Source organism: Phyllostomus hastatus, unplaced genomic scaffold (genome assembly GCF_019186645.2).
Source record: "Phyllostomus hastatus isolate PE091 unplaced genomic scaffold, TTU_PhHast_1.1 phas_contig_98, whole genome shotgun sequence".
In the NCBI taxonomy this organism is placed as follows: Eukaryota; Metazoa; Chordata; class Mammalia; order Chiroptera; family Phyllostomidae; genus Phyllostomus; species Phyllostomus hastatus.
The window spans coordinates 2,384,373-2,411,398 of NW_025333999.1; the positions used below are offsets into that span (position 1 = coordinate 2,384,373).

The 27,026-nt window shown below is 42.8% G+C and overlaps 1 protein-coding gene across 1 annotated transcript; it reads left to right on the plus strand.

Moving 5' to 3' along the window:
- The first annotated feature begins 2,683 nt into the window (after window positions 1-2,683).
- On the plus strand, window positions 2,684-25,558 carry LOC123828545 (adhesion G protein-coupled receptor E2-like). The gene is given in 14 exon segments (XM_045853591.1): window positions 2,684-2,939; window positions 4,747-4,896; window positions 11,942-12,049; window positions 12,273-12,460; window positions 12,643-12,822; window positions 14,759-14,956; window positions 15,234-15,363; window positions 15,366-15,468; window positions 17,860-17,926; window positions 18,333-18,424; window positions 19,398-19,566; window positions 19,652-19,762; window positions 24,460-24,495; window positions 24,497-25,558. Coding segments are annotated over 14 exon segments (2,850 nt in total).
- The last annotated feature ends 1,468 nt before the right edge of the window (window positions 25,559-27,026 follow it).

The following is a 27,026-nucleotide window of genomic DNA, read 5'->3' on the forward strand; positions in this document are numbered from 1 at the left end:
TCATAGCAGCACAATTTACAATAGCCAAGTGTTGGAAGCAACCTAGATGCCCTTCAGTAAATGAATGGATAAAAAAACTATGGTACATTTACACAATGGAATTCTATGCAGCAGAAAGAAAGAAGGAGCTCCTACCCTTTGCAACAACATGGGTGGAGCTGGAAAGCATTATGCTAAGTGAAACAAGCCAGGAAGTTAAGGACAAATACCATATGATATCACCTTTCACAGGAACCCAATCAACAAAACAAACAAACAAGCAAAATATAACCAAAGACACTGAACTTCAGAGCAGATTGACAGTGACCTGAGGGGAGAGGGGAGGAAATTTCAGGGGGAAAGGTAAAGGGTTTACAGGAACAAGTATAAAGGACACATGGACAAAAACAAGGGGGGAAGTGGAAATGGGAGGGAGGTGGGGAGGGCTGGGGGTGGGCTGGGATGGGGGTAAAAGGCAGAAAACCATACTTGAACAACAATTAAATTTTTTTAAAGTATACTAGTTGAATAAATAGATAATACTGTTCACTCTGACCTAATGTCCTCATGTGGGCATAAAGTGAAGTAAAGTGATTCTTCATTTGGGGAAGTCTTGAAGTGCACAGTAGCACATCTTCCTGTGTAAAAGCATTTAAAATCACCGGCAAGGAGGCTTCCAGTACAAATACTTGTTACTAAGCAAATCCTAAAAAGAAGAAGTGGTGTCTCTGAGAAGTTAATTATTGGGCAGATTTGGGGAGGAAAACACCCAGACCAGAAGTTTCTTAAGCCACCTCCTCCAGGGCACAACACATACTTAAAACAGGGAGTGTTTTTAACATATACAGACCAAGATCAGATGTCCTCCGTGGCTGTGTCTGCACCATGAGAAACAGGTAGAATTATAACAGTGACAGCAGACAGTTAAAGCTATCTGGGAACTCTCTATCCAGTTTGAAAATATTCCCTGTTCTTCTTCGTATCGATAGCTTGTGTTCCCACTGTTTTTATAAGAAACAAAGGAAAGAAATTTTAAGAAGGGTATTAGCTCATTTGTATTAACTCTCAAAGGAAAAGTCAGTGAAAGTCACTCCTAGGGTAAGGTGGGGATGTAAAAGAGTTCTGATTTTACTACCTGTATTAGTTCAGTTCACCAGAGAAACAGCCAATAAGGTGGAGGTGGTATGGATTTAAATCACTATGCTTCACATTATGTCCCATGCATTTAAAAGCATTGGTTCATTAAATCTGTAGGACAGGCTGGCAGGCTGGGAGCCCAGGGAAGACTTTCACAGCTGAATTCAAGTCCAAAGGCAGTCTGGAGGCTGAATTACCTCTTCCTCAGGAAAGGCCAATCTTTTTTCTCCCCCACGTTGGATGAAACCCACCCAGATTATGGAGGGTGATATGCTTTCTTCAAAGTCTACTGATTTTACTGTTAATCTCATCTAAAAGGAAAATAAACCTTCACAGCAACATCTATCTACATTAGGGTTTAAACAATTGTCTATGTGCTATGGCCTAGCCAAACTGGAACATAAAATTAACTATAATACCACTTATATTACTTTTTTTCAGAAGAATAAACAACAAAACTATCTGAAAACTCTTCTACACTAAGAGAAACATCATCCTTTAGCCTATAGGCTTTGTGTGGGTCATGGAATGATTTAAAAGGCAATAACAGTGAAAGAGTAAAAACCAGTATCAGTGAGATCAGCTGAATTCTCATTGGTGTTTATTTCCTTTAATGCTTACATGTTACCTAGTAAGTTAGGTGTTCTTTACATATTGTCTTTATTAGTTATAATTTGTTTCCTGATTTTTATAAAAATAGCCACATTTCTTATCATCTGAATTTGGAACATTATTATTGTTTTAATGCTGGGCATGTTTTGGGAAAATTCTGGAAAGACACACAGACCTAAAAAGACTTTCATGAGGTTCATGGCTCACAAAAATGGGCACAGGCTTTTATAAGTGGTCCATTCACTGCCTACAGGGAACATTTCATTCCTTTGTACCCGTCATGGCTTTCACACCACAGAGGGCAAACAAGGGCTGGGCCCCCATGCATGACATGGGGGCCAGGAGCTCCAGCCACGGTGCTGTACTGGAGAGGCCACTGACCCAGGAGATAGTGGCTCTACCTGCAGGCACCTTAGTTCTCACTCCTCACCTCTCATCAGCTCCCCTCTCTTGATTCCAGGGCTCAATGCCCTGCTCATCATCATTTGAGGACTCAAACTTTAGGCTGTATGACTCCAATACCTATGCTATCTATACCTATGTGTGACTCCAATACCTATGCTACCTATGCTATCTGAAACTGTGTGGTAAACAGCAGAAGTGATCCTGGAAGAGAAATCCTCAATGCAGATTTCTGTCATTGCCAGAGAACATAGAACCTGGGTCTAGGCAAAGGCACGCCAATCTGAGGACTTTCTCCATTAAGATGTAGTACCTCCACTGGGAGAAGTGGAATGTCTAGGATATGTCCCTATTACCAGCCATCTGTGTGCTTTTTGTCCCCTTACCTGTAACATCTGGCATTCCCTGAGGACTGTATATGTCAGTGACTCCTCAGGGAGGCTTGGTACGTAGAGGAGAAAGGCCTATTCCTCCATTCCCAGTAAGTTCAGGGGCCTCCAGGAGCTGCTGGGAGCTGTGGGCTGCAGGGCCAAACCCACCTACAAAAGGGGCAATGGCTGTGCTGACAGGGATTGATACTGGAACTCGACTGTCCTCCACTTTGTCATCTCTCTGTCTTTCTGCCCCAGGACTCTTGGCACTGCTGCTGTTGACACCAGGAGCAGCACCCCTGAACCCTGGAGGTGAATCTCCCAGGCATCCCATTAGTGACATAATCTGGGGAGTCATGCTGGGGTCTGGGGACTCTCAAGAACCAGTGGGAAAGGAGGCTTCTTCTGCAAGTGAGGAACAAAGATGGTCTTCTGGAGGTAAGAGTAGCTGTTTCTTCCTCCCTCCATGCCCAGAGTTTTGTGCCATTTTCTCTTCCAATGGCAGCCATCTCTTCACTTCCTTCCCCTTCTCTACTATGGACCCCTGGCTGGTGGCTGGCTTCATCCATTCCTTGAGTCTTTAACTATGGTCACCATTCACTCTGCCTTAGTCCCAACACCCATGCTTCATGGACCCCTCGAAACATTATATGTCAATTCCACCACAACCCCAGATTCAGCTCTTGACCTGGGCATCTGTCAGGTTGAGGAATTTCCCATCTTCGTGTCCTCCCATTCCATACACCTTATTCTCAGCTCTCCTCCAGTCAACTCCACCCCATCTAATCAACATTTAAGACAGATCTCCAGCCATTGCCGCCACCTGAACACAGAAGAGGAAGTCCTGTTACCCACGTAGGGACTAAACATGAATCCCTCAGATGTCTATCCACCTGCTTCCTCTCATGTGCTCGTGCTGACACCCGCAGGTGGGTCTTGGCCCTTAGAAGGGAAACATGCAGGTACAGAGAAGAGAACTCTGATCTGGGGAGACCAGTAGCCTACCCTGACTCATCATGACACTGTGAGTCCTTCCAGGCTCTAAAAGTCTTTGTTATGATCTCAACTTAAGTGGAACCTAATCAACAAAACAAACAAGCAAGCAAAATACAACCAGAGACTTTGAAATAAACAACAAGCTGACAGTACCCAGAGGGGAGGTGGGAGGGGGATACTCGAGGGAAAGAAGAGGAAGGGTCATCAAGGAACATGTATAAAGGACCCATAGACAAAGCCAAAGGGGGGCAAGACTGAGGGGGAGAACTGGTGGTCAGTGGGGTAAGGGAGACAGGTTGGGGGAAAATGGAGGCAACTGTACTTGAACAATAAAAAAATATTTTAAACTAAAAAAAAGGAAAGTTAAAAAAGAAGTCTTTGATCCCCTGATTGGAATGTACAGGACCATACATTTTTCCCTTCATTTTGAATCATTGTTGTGTTGCTGATTCTTACTAAGCTGTTGTTGTTTAAGCCAATAGTGTGCAGCCTCTGCTCTGGGGGTCTCTGAGCTATTCAGTGGGAAACTGGGTCATTGGCATCTGTCTCTCTCGTGTTTAGAGAACTGATAGGTAAGATGTCAGAAGCACTGCTGTGAGCAGTTTTGTGCCGCTTCCTCATTACATATCTACAATGGGTTCTGATAAGGGGTAGGAGTAGCATGACCCCCCCAGAGACACCTTGGGGCATCTGGAAAAGGTCCAACATTAGGAGCTGAGTGAGTGCCTGGTGAGGAGTGTGGGGTTTACTTGAACCACTGTGGGATAGAAGCCATCAATGGGCAGGGACTCAACCACCTGGCTCTAGCCTCGGGTGTGAATGATGATGTCAACCTGGAGATACCTCAGCCATGACTCCCCCCATTATCTCAGCATCAAAAAAGGACTTGAATGCCATTGTCATACTGACTAGAGCCCACCCTAAAGTCCCCAGTGGTGCTGTTTGGAGCTGAGTCAGTGGTTCCATGTACTCCTCAAGGCCTGCGAAGGGGATGCAGCCCTCCTCCCCACCCCATCATGACACAGCAGAGTGTTTGAGTCTAGGTGCCCTCAGGGCAGCCAGACAGCAGAGATGAGCAGACAGGTTAGTGGGCTCTGGAGCAGCTGGTTCTGACCAGCCCAGCCCCAGGAGTACCACCTAAAAGCTAGTTCTGCTCTGTCCCCATGGTTGTCACACTTGAGGCCAGGATTTCTGCCCTGTGTAAACTCGTGCCTTTTGGAGGTAATACTTTTACCTTGTTGTGTTCCAGGCATCAATGAATGTGTACCGAACTCAACAGCATCCTATGGAATGTATGCAGAGTGCATGAACAGAGAGGAGAGCTACTGCATTTGTAGCCCAGGATGTGGGCCTGTTTCTGAGGCAGGGTTCAGGAAGGAGAGTGAGAACACATGTGAAGGTAAGAAGGACACTGCATCTTCTGTTTCCCCATCTGTGGTGTTCAGGGCCACTCACTCCACTTTCCCCAGGCATCAGAGGGCCGTCCTGGGCATCTGCCTGGTGTCCCGACCCCAAAGCTTCACACTTCACACAGAGTGCCAGTTCCGCAATTTTGGAACATCCCCCTTGCCACATGCATTATTGGGGCAGGGGGGGGGGACAAAGAAAGAGGTGGAATTCAAGATAGTTCTAGAACTTACAGTGCACTGCCTTTCAACACAATGTTCATCCTCTTCTTTATCAGTGACTGTCAGAACTAGAGCTCCCCTGACTGGAACCCCCATGGGCTTGGCCATGCAAGGAGCCCTCTCAGACCCAGGGGCCATGATGAACCCAGGAACCCCATGCAGAAATGTGGGGGTAGAGAGATTGGATTGAGGTCCTACCTTATCCAGCCTGCCTTGCCTCTAGCCAACAATCCCACCTGGAAAAGACACCTCCCGGCTCCCTGACCTGGTTCTTTGGCTGCTCAGCCTCCAGCTATTTCCCCTGAATTTCCCAACAATTCAGCTCATGGACCTGTGGGCAACGCAGATGAGTGGGACCCAGGAGAATGTTGTGTCAGGGGTTGCAGGGTGACATGGATCCCCCCAAATAAACTCAAGAGTAAGATGAATGGAAGGTGCTCCCATCTGGGCTAAACAGAAAGAGAAGGTGTCATTGCCCCAGGCTGGACCCTCTTCCATGAGGTCAGCCCAGGCCCCATGATGACCTAGATGACAGAGGGACAGAGATGAATGCTATGCTCCACTTCAGCAAGGCACACAGGACTGCATCCCTGATGAGAGGCCATAGGCTAAGATGACAGCAATGCCTGCCACCCCTTCCCACAAGCACATGCTGTCCCTTAAAGCCATCCAGCCCTCACCCAAGGCTCCCTTGCTCAGATGTAGATTCTCACCACTTCCTGCCAGTCCAGAGGATGTTTTTGTAGTGATCAGAAAAGCACCTTTACAACCCCAAGGCTGCAGGATCAGATGTCAACCCCCATGTTCATTCCAGCCTCACACTCACTCAAGGTCTTAGTGGCCCTCACCTGTCTGGCTCATTGGTCACTCTCCACACCCATCTTGTAAGTCCTTTGAGGGACCTATGTCAAGAGTGGTTTTTGGTCCAGTTCCACGGATGGGAGAGCTCTGCCTCCCAGAGTCTCTGGGATTTCCAGAATTTAGGCAGAGATCAGCTTCCCTGGGGGAGGCAGGACACAGGCCATCACTGGGAGTCAAGATGGGTATTGCTCTGGGAACACAGCATTTCTCCTGCACTTGGTTCCAGGAAGACCCACCTTGGCCTTTGTCTAAATCCTCAGGCTAGGACTAAGGTGGCCACAACGTTCCCGTCCTACCTGGGACCTGCCCAGGTAAGCTGAGGGTCACAGGGCTGACAGGTGCTGAGACTTAGGCCACTTTTGGCCACTTCTAGACAATGCAGCATCGAGGCCACACATTCACCCACAGGGTGATGCCTCCATGTGAATAAGGAAAGAAAAGGCACCTACTCACTGGAGAAGAGAGAGTAGAGTGGGGCTTTCACGAAGCAGATCTGTGCCATTGCCAAAGAACAAGAACCTGGGTCTGGGCAAAGACACACCAGTCTGACGACTTTCTTCTTCAAGATTTATTCCCTCCATTGGGAGAGTTGAGAGTTCCTAGGATGTGTCTCTGTCAGCAGTCTGTGTCATACATTTAAGTATGACCACACATATGATGGTGGTCCCATAAGATTATAATGGAGCGAAAAGGTTCCTGTCACTTAGTGACATAATAGCTTGTGGTAACATCACAGAGTGACACATTACTCACCTGTTTGTGGTGATGGTGTAAACAAACCTACTGCACTGAAGCCATGTAAAAGTATAGCACGTGCCATTATATAAGTACATGATACCTGATAGTGATAATAAACAACTGTTTCTAGTTACATATTTACTAGTCTATAGTTTTTTTATTATTATTCTAGAGTGTACTCTTTCTATTTATAAGAAAATGTTTGCTCTAAAACAGCATGCTGTGTCATGCTGGCAGCAGCCTCATACATCTCATGTTCACAATCCCCTCATTGCATCAGTGGATCTGTGCTTGATTCAATCCCATGTTGTTTTGTTCAACATGGCCCCTAGTTATAGAGGATTCACTGCTCATGCTGGCAGTAAGAGGTCACCTTGAGTGACAGATCTGGAGATGAAATTAAAAATCAATAAGGACTAGGAATGTTGAAAATCAGTGTTGGTTCTTGCTCAGCAGTCAGGCATGTCCCCATCCACCATGGCTATAATCTTAAAGGGCAAGAACAATGTGAGGCTGTCAAAACATCTGCTTCATTGAAGGCAACAAGACTAACAAAAATTCAAGAAGGGCCTATATCAAACACAAAGAAACTTCTAAAGACTTGGTTTGAAGACCAAACAAAAATTGTATCTCTCATAGCACTCTGATGTTCATGGACAAAGCAAAAACTTTGTTTGCAATGTTGAAAGAAAAGGCTGGGCTGGGCTACAGTATTAAATTTACTGCCAGTTCTAAGTGGTTTAAGTGCTTCCAGAATCATTGTGTGATGCGAAAGTGAGTGGTGAGGCTGAGTGCTGATGTGAAGGCAGCTGAAGAATGTTTTGGAGACTCCAGATAAACTGACTGTGGAAGAAAATTACCTGCCAGACCAAATAGGCAAAACAGATGAAACCTCCCTATTCTGGAAATGGATACCTGACAGGACATTTATCCATAATGAGGGCAAGTCAAGGTTAGGGCTCAAGGCTTTTAAGGACAGGATAAAGGTCATGCTTGGGGGCCATGCTGCAGGCTGCCAATGGAAGCCCTGTGTGACCTGGCAGTGAGAGGACCCCAGGGCCTTCCAGCACAGCAGTCAGCACACATAGCCAGGGCACTGCAAGGTAGTAAGAAGTCATGGATGACCCAGCTCCTCTTCCATGACTCCTTCATAAATTGCTATGCCAGTGAAATGGAGGAGTATGTTAGAAGAATAGTACTAAAATAGTAATAGAATTGAAGATTTTTCTTATTGTTGATAGTGCTCCTGGAAAATGCTTTCCCATGTAAAATGCACACTCATGTTTTGGCCCAAACTTCCAGGAAAATAACTTTCATTTAAAATGTTTAATTCAATTTTGTATTTATTTATATTTAGAAACAAAAGCAATTATTGCATTCCAGGGTATCATTTTGCATAAGGATATCCTTATTGCTTTCTAGAGTTACATTGTTAATGCATAAACATAAGTAAAAGAATTAAAAACATTTATATAGATACGGAATTAATACTACCCATGCACTACCCATGTACCCATGTGCATCCTTATTTTTCCCTCATAAATTTGGGCAAAAAAGTACACATTATACATGGTAAAATATGGTATTCCTTTTAATGGTGATCTTCTTCCTAATATTAATGTGGTATTTTGTCTCCCAACACTACCTCTTTAATTTAACCAATGGATAAAGGAGTTACAGCAGATTTTAAGCCTTGCTGCCTGTAGAGGAACTTTGCCCAAGTTATTGCTGCAACTGAGGAAGACACTAAGGAGACACAGACGCAACTGTAGAAGGGTAACCACACCTGTGACTGCATTGAGAACCTTGCATGGGCTTGGGGTGGTGTCACTAAGGAGCATATGAATGACATCTGAAAGAAGACATCAAGAGGTTCCCGTATGACTTCAAAGGACTTACCAAGGATGAGGAGGCTGCAGAAAATCAACAAGGCTGTGAATGAGATGGCAAACAACTTAAGCTGGGTGTGGAAGAGGAGGACGTGAGGGAGCTCAGAGCTCCTAGAGGTGGGTTCCAAGAACTGACTAATGAGGGGTGTGGGGAACTGGAACAGGAATGCAGAGCTGAGGAAGAGTCAAGAGAGAAGGAAGTGGAAGAAGAAAAAGAAGAACCCCTAAGAAGATTTCCATAGATATTAACCCCTTATCAAATGTATCACTAGCAAATATCTTTTCCCAATTCATAGGCTGTCTTTTTGTTTTGTTGATGGTTTACTTTGCTGTGCAAAAATCTTTTTAGTTTGATGGAGTCCCATTTCTTTATTTTTTCATTTGCTCCCTTGGCCTGAGGAGATGTATCAAAAAATACTACTGTGAGTAATGTCAGAGAGTTTACTGCCTCCCTTTTCTTTCAGGATTTTTAAGGTTTTGGGCTTGACACTTAAACCTTTAATTCATTTTGAGTTTATTCTCATATAAAGTGTAAGAAGGTAGTCTAATTTCAATTTTTTCATTTGGCCAATTTTCTCAACAGCATTTATTGTAGAAATTGTCTTTACCCCACTGTATATTTTTGCCTCCTTTGTCATAGATTAATTAACCACATAGGTGTGGGTTTACTTCTGAGCTCTCTATCCCATTCCATTGATCTAGGTGTCTGTTTTTATGCCAGTACAATGTTGTTTTGACTACTGTAACCTTGTAGAAGAGTTTAATATCAAGTAGCATGATACCACCAACTTTGTTCTTCTTTCTTAAGATTGCTGTGGCTATTCGGGACCTTTTGTGATTCAATATAAATTTTTAAAAAATTTTTCTAGTTCTGTGAAAAATGCCATTGGTATTTTTGGTTGTTTTTAATAGTAAATTTATCTGGGTGACATTGGTTAATAAGATTACATCGGTTTCATGTGTACATTTCTGTGATACATGATGTGTATATTGCATTGTGTGCCCACCACCCAAAATCAAATCATCTTCTGTCACCACATAATTGACCCCATTTACCCTTTACTAACTTCCTGTCCTAACTTTCCTCTGGTGACCACCATACTGTTGTCTGTGGCTATCAGTTTTTTTTTGTTTGTTCATACATTGCTTTCACTTTTACATCTCACACAAGTGAAATCATATGATTCTTAACTTTTTCTGTACAATTTATTTTGCTGGGCATGATATTCTCAAAGTCCATCCATGTTGTTGCAAATGGCATTTTCTTATGGCTGACTAGCATTCTACTGTGTATATCTCCTACATCTGTATCCAGTCATCTATCAAAGGATGCTTTGGTTGTTTCCATGTCTTGGCCACTGTGAATAATGCTACAGTGTACATAGAGTTGTGTATATCTTTGCAAGTAAATGTTTTCAAATGTTTCAGGTAGATACTTAGAAGAGGGGTTGCTGAGTCATGTGGTAACTATTCTCAATTTTTGCGGAAACTCCATATTGCTTCCCATAGTGGCTGTACAAGTTTACATTCCCACCAGCTATATATGAGGGTTTCTTTTTCTCCACAACCCCTCTGACACTTGTTATTACTTGTCTTGTTGATAATGGCTATTGTAACAGGTGTGACGTGGTATCTCATTATAGTTTTGATTTGCATTTCCCTAATAGCTAGAGCCCAGGGTAAGTGCCTGCAAGTATGTGAGTCTCTGTGCAGACCCTTTAAGAGGACACCTGGCTTTCCAAAAGCCGTTCATCTCACCCAGGTCGACAGAATTTTTGCTGGTTCTCACAGACAGATATGGGGGCTTTTCTACCCAGCACTGGTACTTCTGACTTGGGAGCCCACTGTGGGGCTTGGACTCCTCCCTTTTGAGGGGGGACCTCTGCAGCTGAGATGTCTATCTGAGCTCTCAGCTGCTGTACTGAGTGTGCAGCCAGCTCATCTCCACCCCCACCAGTCTTGATGTGGCTTTTTCTTTATTTCCTTAGTTATAGGACCTCTGTACAGCTAGTCTTCTCAGGGTTCTGAGCTGATTGTTCTGTAACTTAGAAGTAATTTTGATGTGTTCATGGTGATTAGAGTGTTTACCTACTTTGCCATCTTGACTAGAATGCGGTACCATACTGCTTTGATTACTTTAGGTTGGCAGTACATTTGAAATCAGGAAGTGTGAGTCCTCCAGATTTATTTTTTATTTTTAAGATTGTTTTGAGTATTTGGGATTCTTGCAATGCCCTATGAATTTTAAGATGATCTTGTGTTCTTCTGTAAAAATAAATAAATGAAATTATGTTGCAATATTGATATAGACTAAATTTAGTCTATAGATCACTTGGGGGACTGTTGCCATCTCCAATCCATTAACACAAAATGTCTTCTGATTTATTTATGGTTTAAAATTTTTCTCGGTAATATTTCTAGTTTTTCATGTACATATTTTAAACTTTGTTAGATAAAATATTCCCAATATTTGGTTGAATAATTGTGTATCTCTGTATATAAGCGATGTTGGTCTAGTTTTATTTTCTTGTGATGTCTTTACTTGACTTTGTTCTCAGGGTAATAGTGACTACTTAGAATAGACTTCTAAGCCATAAAATTACTTAGTGTTCCTTCCTCTTCTATTTTATGGAGAATTTTACAAAGAATTAGTATTAATTCTTTCATAAATGACTAGTAGAACTCAACAATGAAGCCATCAGTTATGAGCTTTATATTTTGAGGAGTTTTTGATTACTGGTTCAATCTATTTACCTGTTATAAGTCTGTTCTAACTTCTTATTTTTTATCAATTTATTGTTAGTAGTTTGTGTGTCTCTAGGAACTTCTATATTTCGTCTAGGTTATTTAAGCTGTTAAATAGCTGTTCATGGTATTCTTTCATAATTCTTTGTAAATCCCTAAGATATATATGCTATTATTATGTATACCAAATATTATGTGTGATATTGTTATTATGTGTGCCAAATAATACCATTCTACATAAATAATACCATTCTATATAAATAATATATGTTATTTAATATATAAAAATTATATATAATATATAGATGTTTTATATATTATATATAAGATATATAATATATTATATATCACACATTGTAATATACCCTATAATATATATTATGTGATATGTTGTATATTATATAATATTATAATATAATATATTGTATAATATATTATATTATATATAATACCCTGTATATATAATATAATATATTATATAATATATTATATAATATATATAGATATAAAATAGGGTATTATAGCAACCATTGCAAGTGCAATTACTAATCTAACTCCCTTATGTAACTCCCACAACTCACAGAACTGTCCCTGAAGGTAAAGGAACAAGGACAAAGGAGTGTCAGCTTAAGTGTCAGACAGGCAAAGATGCTGCTGAACTGGGATATGGTACAGGAATCTGGGGACTCAGGTAATGGCTGAAATGGGGAGAAGGTCACTGAGGCTTCACAGTGGGACAAGATGCCCAAGGATGAGACAAATGGAAAATCAAAGTCTAAAGGAAAGTGAGGGCTATGGTGGGTCCACAGGAAAGATTCTACCTGAAGAAGAAGAGGTCCTATTGGGCACCCCAAGATGTCAACCTTAACCTTGCCCTTCGGGCCCTTCTGTCGTGGGCCTCATCTCTACTCCAGGGATGGGCAGGTTGCTGGCAGGGGTCCCCCTTGTGCTGGAAACTGAGGGACCAGAAGTTCTGCATGAGACACACACAGGCTTGCTGCAGGGGGTCTCCCCCATCTTGCTCTCAGATGTCATCTCTGTCTTTGTGAGCAACAACAACACCCAGAACCTCAGCTCCCCAGTCACCTTTGTCTTCCAGCATGTGAGTCCTGTGGGATGGGACTGTGGATGTGGAAGAGGCCAGAGTCTTGGCACAGTCTTGAGGCTCCAGGGGCTCCCCCATGGGTGCATCATCTCCCTAGGAAAGCCCTTCACAAGCGAGATCTGGGTCAGCATTTCTGGGTGCCAGAACCACCAGCTCATACCTGTGCCCTGCTCCTACAGTCAGTGACCCCTGGGCCAAGGCAGCAGGTGCTCTGTGTCTTCTGGGAGCATGGCCAGAATGGAAGTGGTTATTGGTCCATCAAAGGCTGCAGGATGGTGGGCTCCAGAGACACCAGCACCACCTGCCAATGCACCCACCTCAGCAGCTTTGCTGTCCTCATGGCCCAGTATGACGTGCAGGCGAGAGATCTAAGAGAAGGTGAATTCAATATCTATTGCTGTGTAATAAATTTAAACAGATGTCCCACCTTTAAACACACACACACACAGACACACACACACACACACAAATTTGTTATCCTGAAGAATCCTCAGGTCGACCATCTAACACAGTGTAGCTGGGTTGTCTACTCCAGGTCTCACAAGCCTGTAATGACTGTGTCTGCCAGACCTGTAATCTCATCTGAGTCTAGGAGTTCTCCTCTAAGCTCCCTGGTTTCTGGCAGAATTCAGCTCCTTGCAGTTGTAGGACTTATTTCTCACATCCTTACTAGCTGGAAGTAGGGGGCCGCACTCAGCTCTGGGGGCTACCTGCATTCCTCCCTATGCAGCCCTCTCCTCTCCTCATTCTCCCACAGTATATCAGTATTCCTACCTGGAGGCCAGCAGGAGAAGCTCCTTCACATGAAAACTCAAAGTTTGAATCATTTTTTCCAAGAGCCGAGATCAGTTCAGGGCTCATCTGATTAGGTCTGACCCACCCAAGATAAACTCCCTCTCTTCAAGTCAATTGACTGTGGATCTGAATTCCACCCAGACTGCCTTCACAGAAGCACCCAGATGGCATTGGACTGACAACCTGGGAGCAGTTATGCATACACATGTGGGTAGGGTTATGGTTGCTAAACTAAGATTCTGCCTACCAAGGATCTTCAGGACAGCAGTAATCAGGGGCAGCAGAAAGGAGGATATGGTGATGGCAGAGGTCAGAAAGGGCTGGGGAATCCAGTGAGTACAGGTGAGTTAGTGGTTGTGTTTGCCTCCTCCCCTGTCCAGTTGAGCTGGTTACTTCTTTTGTTCAACAAAACCAGAAGCTTACTCAGGAGACTTCAGGTAAGGGGGCATTTACTGAAATAGATGTGGCACCCACATGAAAATAACCATGAAGAAGATAATAGCCACACGGCCAGATCTCACAGAAGCTTCCAGAAGTGTGAACACTAAAAGACCATATTTCCTCCAGCCACAGCACTAAATAACACAATATTCATACTTGTATTGACGTACCATTTTATATTTACTGAAGACTTAAAATATTTGTGTTTCAAATTCCAACAGAATGAGAGAGAAACACTGAAGATTCTTATCTCATTCCCCTAATCCCAACACCTAGTTCTTCTTGCCTCAACCAACCAAAGTTGTTAGTTTCTCCTGCAATTTTCAGTGGATATTTTATACATACAGGGTGGGTCAAAAGTAGGCGTCCAGTTGTCTGTGTGGAGAATAACACAATATAATAAGTAGTAATATAAGAATAAATGCTGCATTTCAGGTACTCTCAACCTATTTTGTAAACCTATTTTGCCTACCCTGTGTAACAGTAATGCGGGTACTTGTTCTTTGGTCTTCTTCTTCTCAAAGACTTGGTGCTGTGTTTTTTTCACTGTTGCACAAATTGTGTTTTATTTATTACATCTAAGAAACTTTCTATTCTAGCCTACAAAGAGACACTTTATTACCTTTATTGCCAAATACTGTTTTGTTCTGTGAATGCACCATAAATTATAATGAAGGCCTCTCATAGTGGGGTTTTGATCATCTCCTAATAAATAATGTTGCAATTATCTTCACACAATTCATTGTTCTCACATGATAACCTACAGCTTAGTCATGCAAAAAGTGCAAAGGAAAATAAACCCTGTGAATTCCAAGGATCGGTCTTGAATGAGGACTCTCCTATACCTCAATTTTCCAGCGTCTGAATTAATCAGTTCAGAACCCTAAAAAATTCTAACAATATCCATAAATATCTAAAATTTACCTGGTTCCACCTCCACTCCTAGTTTTGTTGTACTGCTCCCACACACACACAAAAAAAAAGTACTAAAAATGGTGGAAGTGTCATTACCACAGAGCAGGACAGTGTGACTGGTATCTCCTCTTTTCTGGGTCCCAGGAGGAGGATCCTGCCCTGGCTGTGATCACCCACATGGGACTGAGCCTCTCTCTGCTGTGCCTCTTCCTGGCGGCCCTCACCCTCCTGCTGTGCAAAGCCATCCAGAACACCAGCACCTCCCTCCACCTGCAGCTCTGCATCTGCCTCTTCTTGGCCCACCTGCTCTTCCTCACGGCCATTGACAGAACAGAGATTAAGGTACTGACATCCCCAAGGACCCTTGTCCTGCCCAGGGGATGTGGAATTCATGTGGCCATGCTGCATCAGACCCCTTAATAAAATGTCCTTGGGTTCTGGGAAGGTTAGAGGGATGAGTAGCCAATTTCACACTGACTGACCCAACTAGCAGACACACCCTCTTTTGATAATTCCTTCATATACAGCAGAGGTCTTCCCAATGGCATGGCATAGGATAGGTCCTGGGGCCATACTCCACCCTGACAATCCCACCTGGTGATTCTGACTGCTTCCCCAGGTGCTGTGTGCCATCATTGCGGGTGCCTTACACTACCTCTACCTGGCCTCCTTCACCTGGATGCTGCTGAAGGGCCTGCACCTCTTCCTCACTGCATGCAACCTCACTGTGGTCAACTACTCCAACGTGAGCAGTTCATGAAGAAGTTCATGTTCCTTGTGGGCTATGGAGTCCCGGCTGTCATTGTGGCCATTTCTGCAGCATCCAGGCCTCAACTTTATGGAACATCTGCCCGGTAAATTAAAGTTCACACTGGTCTTATCTTCTCCATATGACCAAGGCCAGCAGAGAACCCATGTAGCACTTTATTTTCACTAGACTATGATAAACAGAGAAAAACACAGTAATCACCCAAAAGCATATTCCTGGTTTCATGATTGTATTCCTTGAAAAAATGTTTTTAAGAACTTGAAATTTCATTGATTTAAATATTAATTATGTAGTATGTTAATTATATATTTTTATAATGATTGTATTATATTAAAAACTAACACTATCATAATAATGAACACTAACAATTATAAATTAATATGTTGATAAAATAAATGAGCTGGCATATATCTTTTAGATTTAATTATTGTAACAATTATTTAAATCAATTCTATGTTAATGAATCTATTACATTAACAAACATGATACATAATATTAATCCCATCTTATATATTAGTAAGTGTATATTAATATAATATTCATTACATTTAATGTTTAAAATCTTCTGGAAAGCAAACTGGAAATGAAGGAATGGCATTGGTTAGTGTAACTTACTTCTCTCCTTAGTTTAAAAGAAAAAAGAGGATGATTTAGAAAATAAAACTGTGATGAGCAGAGCTAAGATTTAGAGATGGCTTCTGACATGCAATCATTGTTCTGAACAGTTTTCACGTACTCAAGTCATCATCCCAACAACCTGCTGGGGCAGAAACCAGTGTTATACAAGTTTTGTGGATGAGGAAACTGGGGCACGGAGATGACTGACATGACCCAGATCATACAGCTGGTTGGTGGCAGAGCTGGGACCAAATCCAGACGGTGTGTCATTTACATATTCCTATGCTGATAAAATTAATGTTTGCTGACATCAGAGGAGCCCTGGCCAGCTTGCCCTTCTATATAACTTGCACCAAAGTCAGCAGATCTTATCTCCAAAGGACCAGAGTAAATATTGCAGCTTTGTGGACCATGTGGTCTCTGTTGCGACTACCCCTGTCCTTGTAGCACAAGAGCTGCCATAGACAATATGGAAAGGGAATGAGTGCAACCGTGTTCCAGTAAAACACATGTACAAAGTCGGGTGGTGGCTCCATTGCCCCACAGGGTGCAGTGTACAAACACAGCCTCAGTAGTGTTCACTTTGAGTCTTCTGGTGGATCCATCTAGCTCCATGGTACTCACACCTCCCAACTCATTCACAAGCATCTCACTTGGGATCATTTCCAGTTCTATCATTTCTATCACTGTGGCCTTGAGTTACTATGTTTTCTCAAGCATCATATGCCAACCTGCGATCACTTGAGTTTCAATGTTGTCATGAGGAATAAATTATATAATGCACATGAGACTGAATTACTACTATTAGTCTATTGTTATATTTTTATTGTCATTTGGCATGTCCCCAAATTTTCTAACCTTCTTTACACCTGCTCATGCTTCACATCTCAGATTGAAGACAATCAGTTCTCTCAGGGACCCTTCCCAACTACATGAACCTCCTATACCCCAGACTAGGCTATTGCTCCAGCTACCTGTTCTCATAGCTCCTCACACTTGATCACAAAACTCATCATCTTGATTGTTTCTATTGTCTAATTGGTGACCTTCCCACCCAGGTGGGGCCTCCCTGAGGACTGAGACCAGTCTATCTTAATTGCAATTGGATCTTCAGGCCATCACAGATCCTAATAGAGAGGAGACACAATATTTGTCCAATAAATTATAAATGAATTTACTAATTGATTCTTGTCTTTTCATTAAAAAACATATGTTTTTCTGCTAGTATATCTGGGGTCCAAGACTTAAAATACTTATTTAAAACAAATTTATCTTTTCTTAAAACCACATTATTATGGCATGATTGATTTGTAAAACTCTGTACATAGTTAATACATGTAACCTGATGAGTGTGAAGGTAAGGAAACAGCCAGGACTATTACCATCATCAAAGCCACACCTGAAGTTTCAGTTATGAAAGAAAAATAAGATAAGGAGATCTATAGAACATGGTGCCCATAATTAAGAATACTCTACTCTTCCTGGCTGGTGTAGCTCAGTGGATTGAGTGCGGGCTGTGAACCAAAGTGTTGCAGGTTCGATGCCAGGGTACATGCCTGGGTTGCAGGCCATGACCCCCAGCAACCACACATTGATGATTCTCTCTCTAACTCCCTCCCTTCCCTCTCTAAAAATAAATAAACAAAATCTAAAAATCAAAAAGAGAGTACTCTCCTGTATACTTATAATTTACTAAGAGGGTATGTCTTAGCATAAATGTTCTTACTAAAAAAGCAATATTAATATTAATAGTAAAGGAGGCAGAAGAAAATGTGGGAGGTGAAGGATATGTTAATTTATTCATTGTTTATCCACAAAGGCAAATATCTTTTTCAATCCCTTTCCATCCCTGTCCTAGATGCTGGCTCCACACACAACAGGGATTTGTATGGACCTTCCTTGGCCCCATCTGCATCATCATCTCTGTGAGTAAAGGATGACATGAGAGCATCCCTCCTGCTCAGCTAAGGGTCAATCAAAGAGCAGGTGTAGAAAAGGGGTAACAGGCAGCATGAGCAAACATTCTGGTTTTCCTGGGACCGATGGGGCTTACAGAAGGCAAAATATCTGGTTTAAAACAAGGATGCAAAGGTTTCCTGAGACATTAGACTTTTAGTGCTGAAATGGGGGAATTCCTGTGTAAACTAGGACAAGTTGGTCACCCGAGTTACAGGACAAGAGGGACCAAGATTTACTGAATGGGTGGTCACTTTTTCTATGACTGCTATGAAATGTGAAAGCTTCCTACCTACTGAGTTAGGTGTTCAATGAGCTAGGAGGAAGCTATACACATGTGGCATGTATTCAATATGCCTTGTGGGATTTCTGCAGATTAACTGGGCTTTCTTTCTGATAACCATCTGGATTCTGAAAAACAAGCTCTCCTCCCTCAACAGTGATGTGTCCACACTCCAGAACACAAAGTGAGATGGGTCAGAGGGGCACACCACCCCACACAAAGCAGGGTCCAGGAGCAAGGCCCTATGGTTCCAAGCTCCTGGTGTCCTTTCACAGGGATTCTGAGGGAACAGGAGGAAAAAGGCAGCCACCCTCCCTGGAAACCATGCTCAGATACTGTGCTTTGCTGCCAAAATGCAAGCCAAAAATATTTCATTTCTCCATAAATCCAACATGAAATTACCTAGTTACAGAGAGATTGACTTTGTTCTGTTAAATGTGGATTACTTACATGGCTTTATGAAAATATCCAAAGAATGTTTGCATCTTTATAAACCCTTAGGAAATCACCTACCTGTTCCCAGAACCCAGCACACACCTTCATGCACACACCTTCATGGAGGCTGTTCCCTCTGTCCTCTTCACTCCTACACCTACTAAAATCAGGTTCTTTATGCACATGCCACATCTTCTGAAAGGCTTGGGTTGTCCTTTACTTTCCCCAACTTTACACAGAATGAATGGTCTCTATTCTGAGCAAAACATACCTGGTGGCAGTTCACAAAGAGAGAGAAGACAGGACCAGTACTGGATGGGACCCAGGCAGAGGTATCTCACACATCACAAATATTATAAGTGGCAATTTCTTCTATGAAACTGCAAGGTCTGTGAAGACAGAAATTGTCTTTCATATTTTTAAACCCAAGACCCAGCACAGAGTCAGGTACATAGAACATCGTCAGTAATGTCAGTTGAATGAAATTGGGGACATTCATGATACATCACGATCATTTTGAAACTCATATTATGAATTATCACTACTTCAGTCCAAGTCAAAATACCATGACAGTTCCTAATTGCATTTTTTTAGAGAATCATTGGGAGTAAAAATCAAAGTGGGTCACAATTCAGTCACATTCATCCATGGGGTGGAGATGAGAGTAGCCTTTATTCTGTTGCTCTGGGTGCACCATGGGCTGCCCTTCTCCTTCTACCCAGGATGCTGACATTTAAAGCAATGGCACAGCTCTTCATCTTGGGCTGCACGTGGTCTCTGGGAATCCTGCAGGTAGGCCCAGCTGCCCCTCCCATGGCCTATCCCTTCACCATCATCAACAGCCTGCAGGGCGTCTTCATCTTCCTGGTGTACTGTCTCCTCAGCCAGCAGGTACCACATTCTGACTTCCACCCAGCACCCTTTCTATTCTCAGTCCTCTCAGTGAGCTGACTCAGAGCATGCTTTGCCTCTACAGGTCCGGGAACAATACAGACAATGGTTGAAAGGAATCAAGAAAACCAAAGTGGACTCTGAGAAGTATACCCTCTCCAGCATGGCCATGTCTGAAGCTTCCAAAGACAATGTGGTAGGTCCTGCATTGCTCCCAGAGCCCTTCACAAACTGATCCACTCAGGTAGCTCATGTCCATCACACTGGACAACCTGCATGTATAGCAGGACATGCCTTAGCACAGCTCCCACTGCCCTCAGTTGTGGGCTCACTCCAAGGCATTTTCTTGTCATGAATAGAGGTCTTCACATACTTTCACTCACTGTGTTTCTGTGCTCACCTTAACCTTACAGATGATCATCTTCTCACTCCCCATGTGTGTAGAACACCCACTTTGTGTGACATGGTATATGTGGTTTTTAATCTTAGTAAGTGAGAAGACACAAAACTTCCTCATAAGCAGAGAGAGAAGCTACAGTCAGCTCAACAAGCAGGAAACTAGTGATGTGAAGCTGTGATGCTCAAAGTGCACAGTCACAGCACCACCCTTTGTCCCAAGTCATTCCAGGCTCCTCTCTATATGAAGAACAAAAAACACATGGTACATGTCACAACAGGGAAATAGGTGTTAGGTTGGATTTCAGATTTTCCATCAGATTCTGCTATAATTTCTCATGTTTTCAATACATACAAATAAGGCAAAGCCAGGACAGAGAATTGCAGAAGGCTGAGGAGAGGTCCTGGCAATGGGAATGAACATTTGTACCTTCTGGTTAACAAAACCTTGTCTCATGCTTTCTTTCACATGTTCTTCACATCTGCACTTGGAGATAAGTATTACTATGTTCCCACTTGGTAGGTGAAGAAAGTGGGACTCGCAGGATCTATATGAATTGTGCGAGGTTTTCAGACAATTCATTTTTTTTCTCCCAACTTTCATGGGCCCACCACAATGCCTGCCAAGCCTGATGCATTTTACTCATCCACTTGTTTGTCCAACACTCTACCACTGCTCCTTACAAAATTCTTCACTCCTAAAAAACCCTCATTTCTCTACCTCCTCTTCCCAGCAAAAGTTTCTACCAGTCTCTTTCACAGCAAATGAAGTCAGCAGGATGAAGCAAAGTCAACTTTGTGCTCTCAAAACACCAGGCACTCAACACCTGGTTCATTCTCTCCTCATGCAATCCTATTGCCACAAACAAAATGTGCTTCCGGATATTAAGGCTAATCTTTCTACTCCATTTTGGTTCCCAATATTCTTGATTTCCTCATTACTTTACTATTCATACATTCTCTCTCTGATCCTTGCACAGTCTCACCTTCTCAACAGCATCCTTTCCACCTTTATTGCAACATGGGAAATCTCTATCTTAATCCAAATTATTAAAGGTATACATTTGATTCCTCCCTCTTCTCCCTCGCACAATCAAAACTGGCATTTGCCTTCACCATTCCTGCAAAACAGCTTTCTCTTAAGCCTGCGATGATCTTCATATCACTGGATAAACTAAATATTCCTTGTCCTCCTGTGGGTTTTTTCCTTTGAATGTTTTATTTTTTAATATATTTTATTGATTATGCTATTACAGTTGTCCCATTTCCCCCTTCACTCCCCTCCACCCTGCACACCCTCTCCTACCCACTCTTCTTAGGGCTATGTGTGGGTGCTCACAGCCCCTGTGTGATTGTCTCTCAGTCTCACTCCCTTCTGTGCCTTCAAGCAGCAAGGCCTCCCCTGGTGCTGCCCTTGTTGTCCGGGGAGGGAGCAGTGACTCTGCTCTCCTGGGTGCCCTGAGGTAGACCCAGGAGCACTGGGCCTGGGGGCTGCAACCTTCCTGGTGCCTGTGCTGATCCCTGGGCCCTTATTATCCTGAAGCAGTCTCCTTACCATCTGGTTTTTCAATGTCTGCTATAATTGTTGATGTCCTGTTTTCATAAATGTTGAGATATTGTTGGCCCCTTGCTCTGTTCCTCCGCAGATCGTCCAGTTTCTCTCCCATGCATAGGGGAAGGGGAATACGCTCTCTTCTGCAACGCTGCCATCTTTCCCCTCCTCAAGTTTTTTTTTTAATTGATCATGCTATTATAGTTTTCCCATTTTTTCTCCCTTTATCCCCCCTCCTCCTCCACCTCCAATCCTCCCACATTCCCTAGTCCCCACTTAGTTCATGTCCATGGGTTGTACATATAAGTTCTTTGAGTCCTCTGTTTCTTATACCATTTTTTATCTCTCCCCATCTATTTTATGCCTACTAATTATGCTTCTTCTTCCCTGTACCTTCCCCTCCTATTCCTCCCTTCCCCCTCCCCACTGAACTGTGTGATGTCCATTTCTCTGATTCTGTTCCTGTTCTGGTTATTTGCTTAGCTTTTGTTTTCCTTGTTTTTCTTTTCTTTTATGTTCATTTGTTGATAGTTGTGAGCTTGTTGTCATTTTACTGTTCATAATTTTTTATCTTTTTCTTAGATAAGTCCCTTTAACGTTTCATATAATAATGGCTTGGTGATGATGAACTCCTTTAACTCGACCTTCTCTGGGAAGAACTTTATCTGCCCTTCCATTCTAAATGAAAGCTTTGCTGGATAGAGTAATTTTGGATGTAGGTCCTTGCCTTTTATGATTTCAAATACTTCTATTCAGCCCCTTCTTGACTGCAAGGTTTGTTTTGAGAGATCACCTGATAATCTAATTGGAACACCTTTGTAGGTAACTATCTCCTTTTCTCTTGCTGCTTTTAGGGTTTTCTCTTTGTTTTTAATATTGGGTAACTTAATGATGATGTGCCTTGGTGTGTTCCTCTTTGGGTTCAACTCCTTTGGGACTCTGGGCTTCCTGGACTTCCTGGAAGTCTATTTCCTTCACCATATTGGGGAAGTTTTCCTTCATTATTTGTTCAAATAAGTTTTCAATATTTTGCTGTTGTTCTTCTCCTCCTGGCACCCCTATAATTCAGATATTGGAGTGTTTCAGGTTGTCCCAGAGAATCCTCAGCCTCTTCATTTTTTTGGATTCTTGTTTCTTTGTTCTGATCTGGTTGGATGTTTATTTCTTCCTTTTGTTCCAAATCATTGCTTTGAATGCCGATTTCCTTCCTGTCATTGTTGGCTCCCTGAATATTTTGCTTTATTTCATTTTGGGTATCTTTCATCTTTCGACCAAACTCAATCAGTTCTGTGAGCATTATGATTACCAGGGCTTTAAATTCTCCATCAGTTAGATTGGCAATCTCATAGCTTAGTTCTGAGGCTTTGCTTTGTTCTTCCATTTGGCCATATTTCTTTTTCTTGGCACAGCTGAGAAGTTGCGAGGGGGCGGGGTTTTAGGTATTCCCTAGGGCAGGGCAACCCTCTTTGCTGCATTGCTTGTGGGGGAAGGGCCAGAGACAGAACAGTGCAGCTGGCCTGCTCATCTCTAGCACACTTTCTAAATATCTTCCACTGGGGCAACCCCAGCCTTAACCCACAGTCAGCTCTGAGTCTCAGTTTTCCCCTTAAGTCAGTCCCTCCCCATGCAGCACTTTCAGCTTGGCAGCCAGCCTCATCCCTCTGCTGTCTTGCCAGGGCTTTTCTGAGTCAGCCAGCGTTGTCCACCTTACAGGTCTGGTTGTTCTGGTTGATTTTTTAATTTAATTCCTTCGTTGTTGGAGTTCTATGCAGTTTGATTTTCTGGTGCTTTTGGTTGATAATTGATTTTATATTGGTTGTTATCCTCCTTTTGGTTGTGCGAGGAAGTGAAGGGTTTCTACTTACACCTCCATCTTGGCCGAAACTTGATTATATATTTTTATTAAAACTCCCTAAATTAGTCTTTATAAAGAACCTCATTTTGTCTTTCAGTTGAGGTTAAACACATATTAACAATTTCTTTGAACAGCAACTTTTTTGGGGTCTCATTACATAGCTTTGAATCAGATTACTTTCCTTCTGCAGTTTATCTGTTACATGTGCCCCAGAGAGAGTTTGTGAGTAGTAAAGGTGCTTAGATTTTGTTCACTTGAAAATGCCTGCATTTCACCATTTTTTTCCCATTTGGCTTTGCCAGTTAGGAGTAAATAAATACCCTCTTTTTTATAAAAAATATTTTATTTATTTATTTTTAGAGAGGGGACGGGAGGGAAATAAAGATTAAGTTCTAGTGTGAATGACAAAGACAAACAACAGTTAACCAGGGCAAGTGGGCTTGGGGATCTCCCAGCTCATTGCTCTAGAACGATGTCACTGAGTTATAAACTGCCATGAGACAAGGCTCTGAAGTGGGGTTCCACTTCTTGCCCTGCGGTTGTTGTTGGTTAGGAAGACAGCACTAGAGGCCAGAGAGAGATTGAAGGCAAGGGCTGCTCACCCAGGAGAAACCTGTTTCTTGGCAGAGAGTCTCTGAATGTCATGAAGTAAGAGAAAACTTGAAATGTAGACCAAGAAGCATATTGACACTGTTCTCACACCTAACCATGTTCACGAATGGGACACATAGTGCATTTAAAACTTAGTGAAGCCTAGAATGGTGTGGCTTGGTGGGTCACGTTGGTTGGGGGTGTGTGAGAGGCAACTGATGGATATTTCCGTCCCCCTCTTCCTCCTTTCCCCTCTCTATAGACAAACAAACAAACAAACATGCATAGTGTAGCCTATGTTTAAGAAGCCCCATGAAAGAAATGGAAGTGATGGCTCTTTGTGGTGTCACATTCACTTGACAGAACATAGGTAGAAATAGTACAGAAACACGAAAGTGGTGAAAGCTTCAGCTGTAGATTGATTCCACACATAGATAATTTGGAGGAGAATGTTGATTGTAACAAAGTCTTTGGTCTTTGCATTTTCCTCATTTGACAGGAGCAGCCTCCACCTGGGGAAAAACTCTGCACATATAATGAATGAACTTGGGAAACACTTCAACAGCATTAAACAAATTTTTCAGTATGAGAGAATTCATGCTGGAGGTGACCCCTACAAGTGCCATGAAGGTGGGAAAACCTTCCAAACTACTCACTTAATAGTGGGTGAGAAGATCCATAGTGGAGATAAAACCTATGCATGTAACAGATGTGAAAAATCCTTCAGATACAGCTCTGACCATATCAGGCACGAGAAGACCCACACCTCAGAGAAGTGCTTTGAATGTGAGGAGTGTAGGCATGCCTTCAAGTACTCCTTGAATCTGTGGAGCCACATGAGGACTCACATTGGAGAGAAGCCCTTTAAGTGCAGTCAGTGTGGAAAAACCTTCATGAGGAACTTCAACCTGATATTGCACCAGAGGAGCTACATAGGTGAGAAGCCCTATGAATGTAAGGACTGTGGGAAACCTTTTAACCAGCCGTCCTCTCTGAAGAGCCACATGCAGACTCACACTGGAGAGAAGCCCTTCAAGTGCAGTCAGTGTGGCAAAGCCTTCAGGGAGCATTCGTCTCTGAAGACTCATTTGCGGTCTCACACCAGAGAGAAACCATACGAGTGCAGCCAGTGTGGGAAGCCCTTTCAGACGGGCACCCATCTGAACGTTCACAAGAGGATCCACATGGGGGAGAAACTTTATGAGTATACCACTTGCGGTCAGGTGTTGAATCGTCTCTCCACCCTCAAGAGTCGCATGCGAACCCACACTGGAGAGAAGCCCTGTGTGTGCCAGGAATGCGGGCGAGCCTTTGGTGAGCCCTCATCCCTCAGGAAACACGCGAGGACCCACACTGGCAAGAAGCCCTATGCATGTCAGGTATGTGGGCGGGCCTTTGGCCAGTCTTCACACCTTATGGTGCACGTGAGAACCCACACTGCAGGGAGACCCTATGAATGTAATTAGTGCGAGAAGGCCTTCAGGCACAGCTCTTCACTTACTGTGCATAAGAGGACCCACACCAGGAGAGAAAACGTCAGGAATGGTTGCCTGCCTTTATCAGCGTCTCATACATTTGGTGGGCCCCTTGCTAATTAACTTCCAGTTTGTAAAAATAGAAACATTTGGGCCTGTGATCATTTCTCATAGTACTTGTTTAGATACTACATCACTTGTTTTGGTGTCTAATTTCATTTTTGTTGGATTCTAAATATTGTTTTAGTTACCATTATGATGAAATCTTTGACTCTTATTTGGAATTTGATTTTAAAATAACTGTACATAGTTATATTTTTGTAGAGGTATAATTACTTATAGTGGAATACATAAACCTTGTGAGTTGGATGGGTTGACAGATGTATACATACATGTAACCAACACCCATTGAATATATAGGTCATCTCTGTCATTCTGGAAAGTTCCTGCGTATATCTGGGAGTTTTACAGTTGCCTTTTTGTAACTGCTTATAATTTACTTGCATTGTAAGCAGAGTTTGTGGTCTTTGTGTTGTTGAATCTTAGGTATTTGTTGAGATTTGCTTTTTGGTCTAGTGTGGTGCATGCCAGTAGTTGCTAACCCAAAATGCCTCTTTTCCTTACAATATAACTTAGGTGTGTTTTTTTTTTGTTCAGATTGGTAATGTGCTCTATGAAAAAACCTCCATGGCCCAACCCTTCTGCAGTCAGAGAAGGCCACTCCCCACAGTGCTGGTCAGCATGAGAAGTTGTTGCGTGTGACTCCTCAGAAGGAAGTGGAAAAGGAGTGGTGTCATTCATCCAGATGCCTCCACTTGCATTTTGTACAAACAGATACACAATGTACAGTGCTAGAAGAGTCATTCTGTGACCACTAGGATTAAAGATACCAGCTAAAGAGAGTATGGCCAGAGGTCACAATCATTCTAGTTCCTCAGTTAGTGTCTTTATGTGTCTGCACCAGCCCTGGACTGTTTATTTCTGGACATGTTAGATGAAAAGGATGCACTTTTTGCTGGTATGTGATATGGGATCTTTTGAGAAAGGAGGTGGACTGGGGAAGGCAGGGAAGCGTTTCTTATAGTTGAATACAGTTTCTACCTGATGTACTTAGTGCATGGTCAGTTTTTGTAAGTGCTTCATGGTTGGTTGAAATCAATGTATTGCATCGACATGTCTACTAAATTGAGCATATTAGTTGTATTTCAAAATCTTTTGCACATTTATAAATATTGGTCTCTGTCTTATCTCAGGCTGCTGTAACAAAAATACCATAGATTGGGTGGCTTATGAACAACAGGAATTTATTTCTCATAGTTCTGGAGCCTGAAAGTCCAAGATTGAGGTGCTGGCAGATTTAGTGTCTGGTGAGGACCTGCTTCCGGCTCACAGTTGACCAACTTCTCTCTGTGTTCTCACATAACAGGAGTGAGGGTCCTCTCCAGGGAGCCTTTTATAAGGGCACCAATCCTCAGCCATCAGGGTTCCACCCCCATAACCTTATCACCTCCCAAAGGCCCCACCTCTAGATGTCATCACATTGTGGATGGCTTCAACCTATGAATTTGGGGACATACACATCAGTCCATAG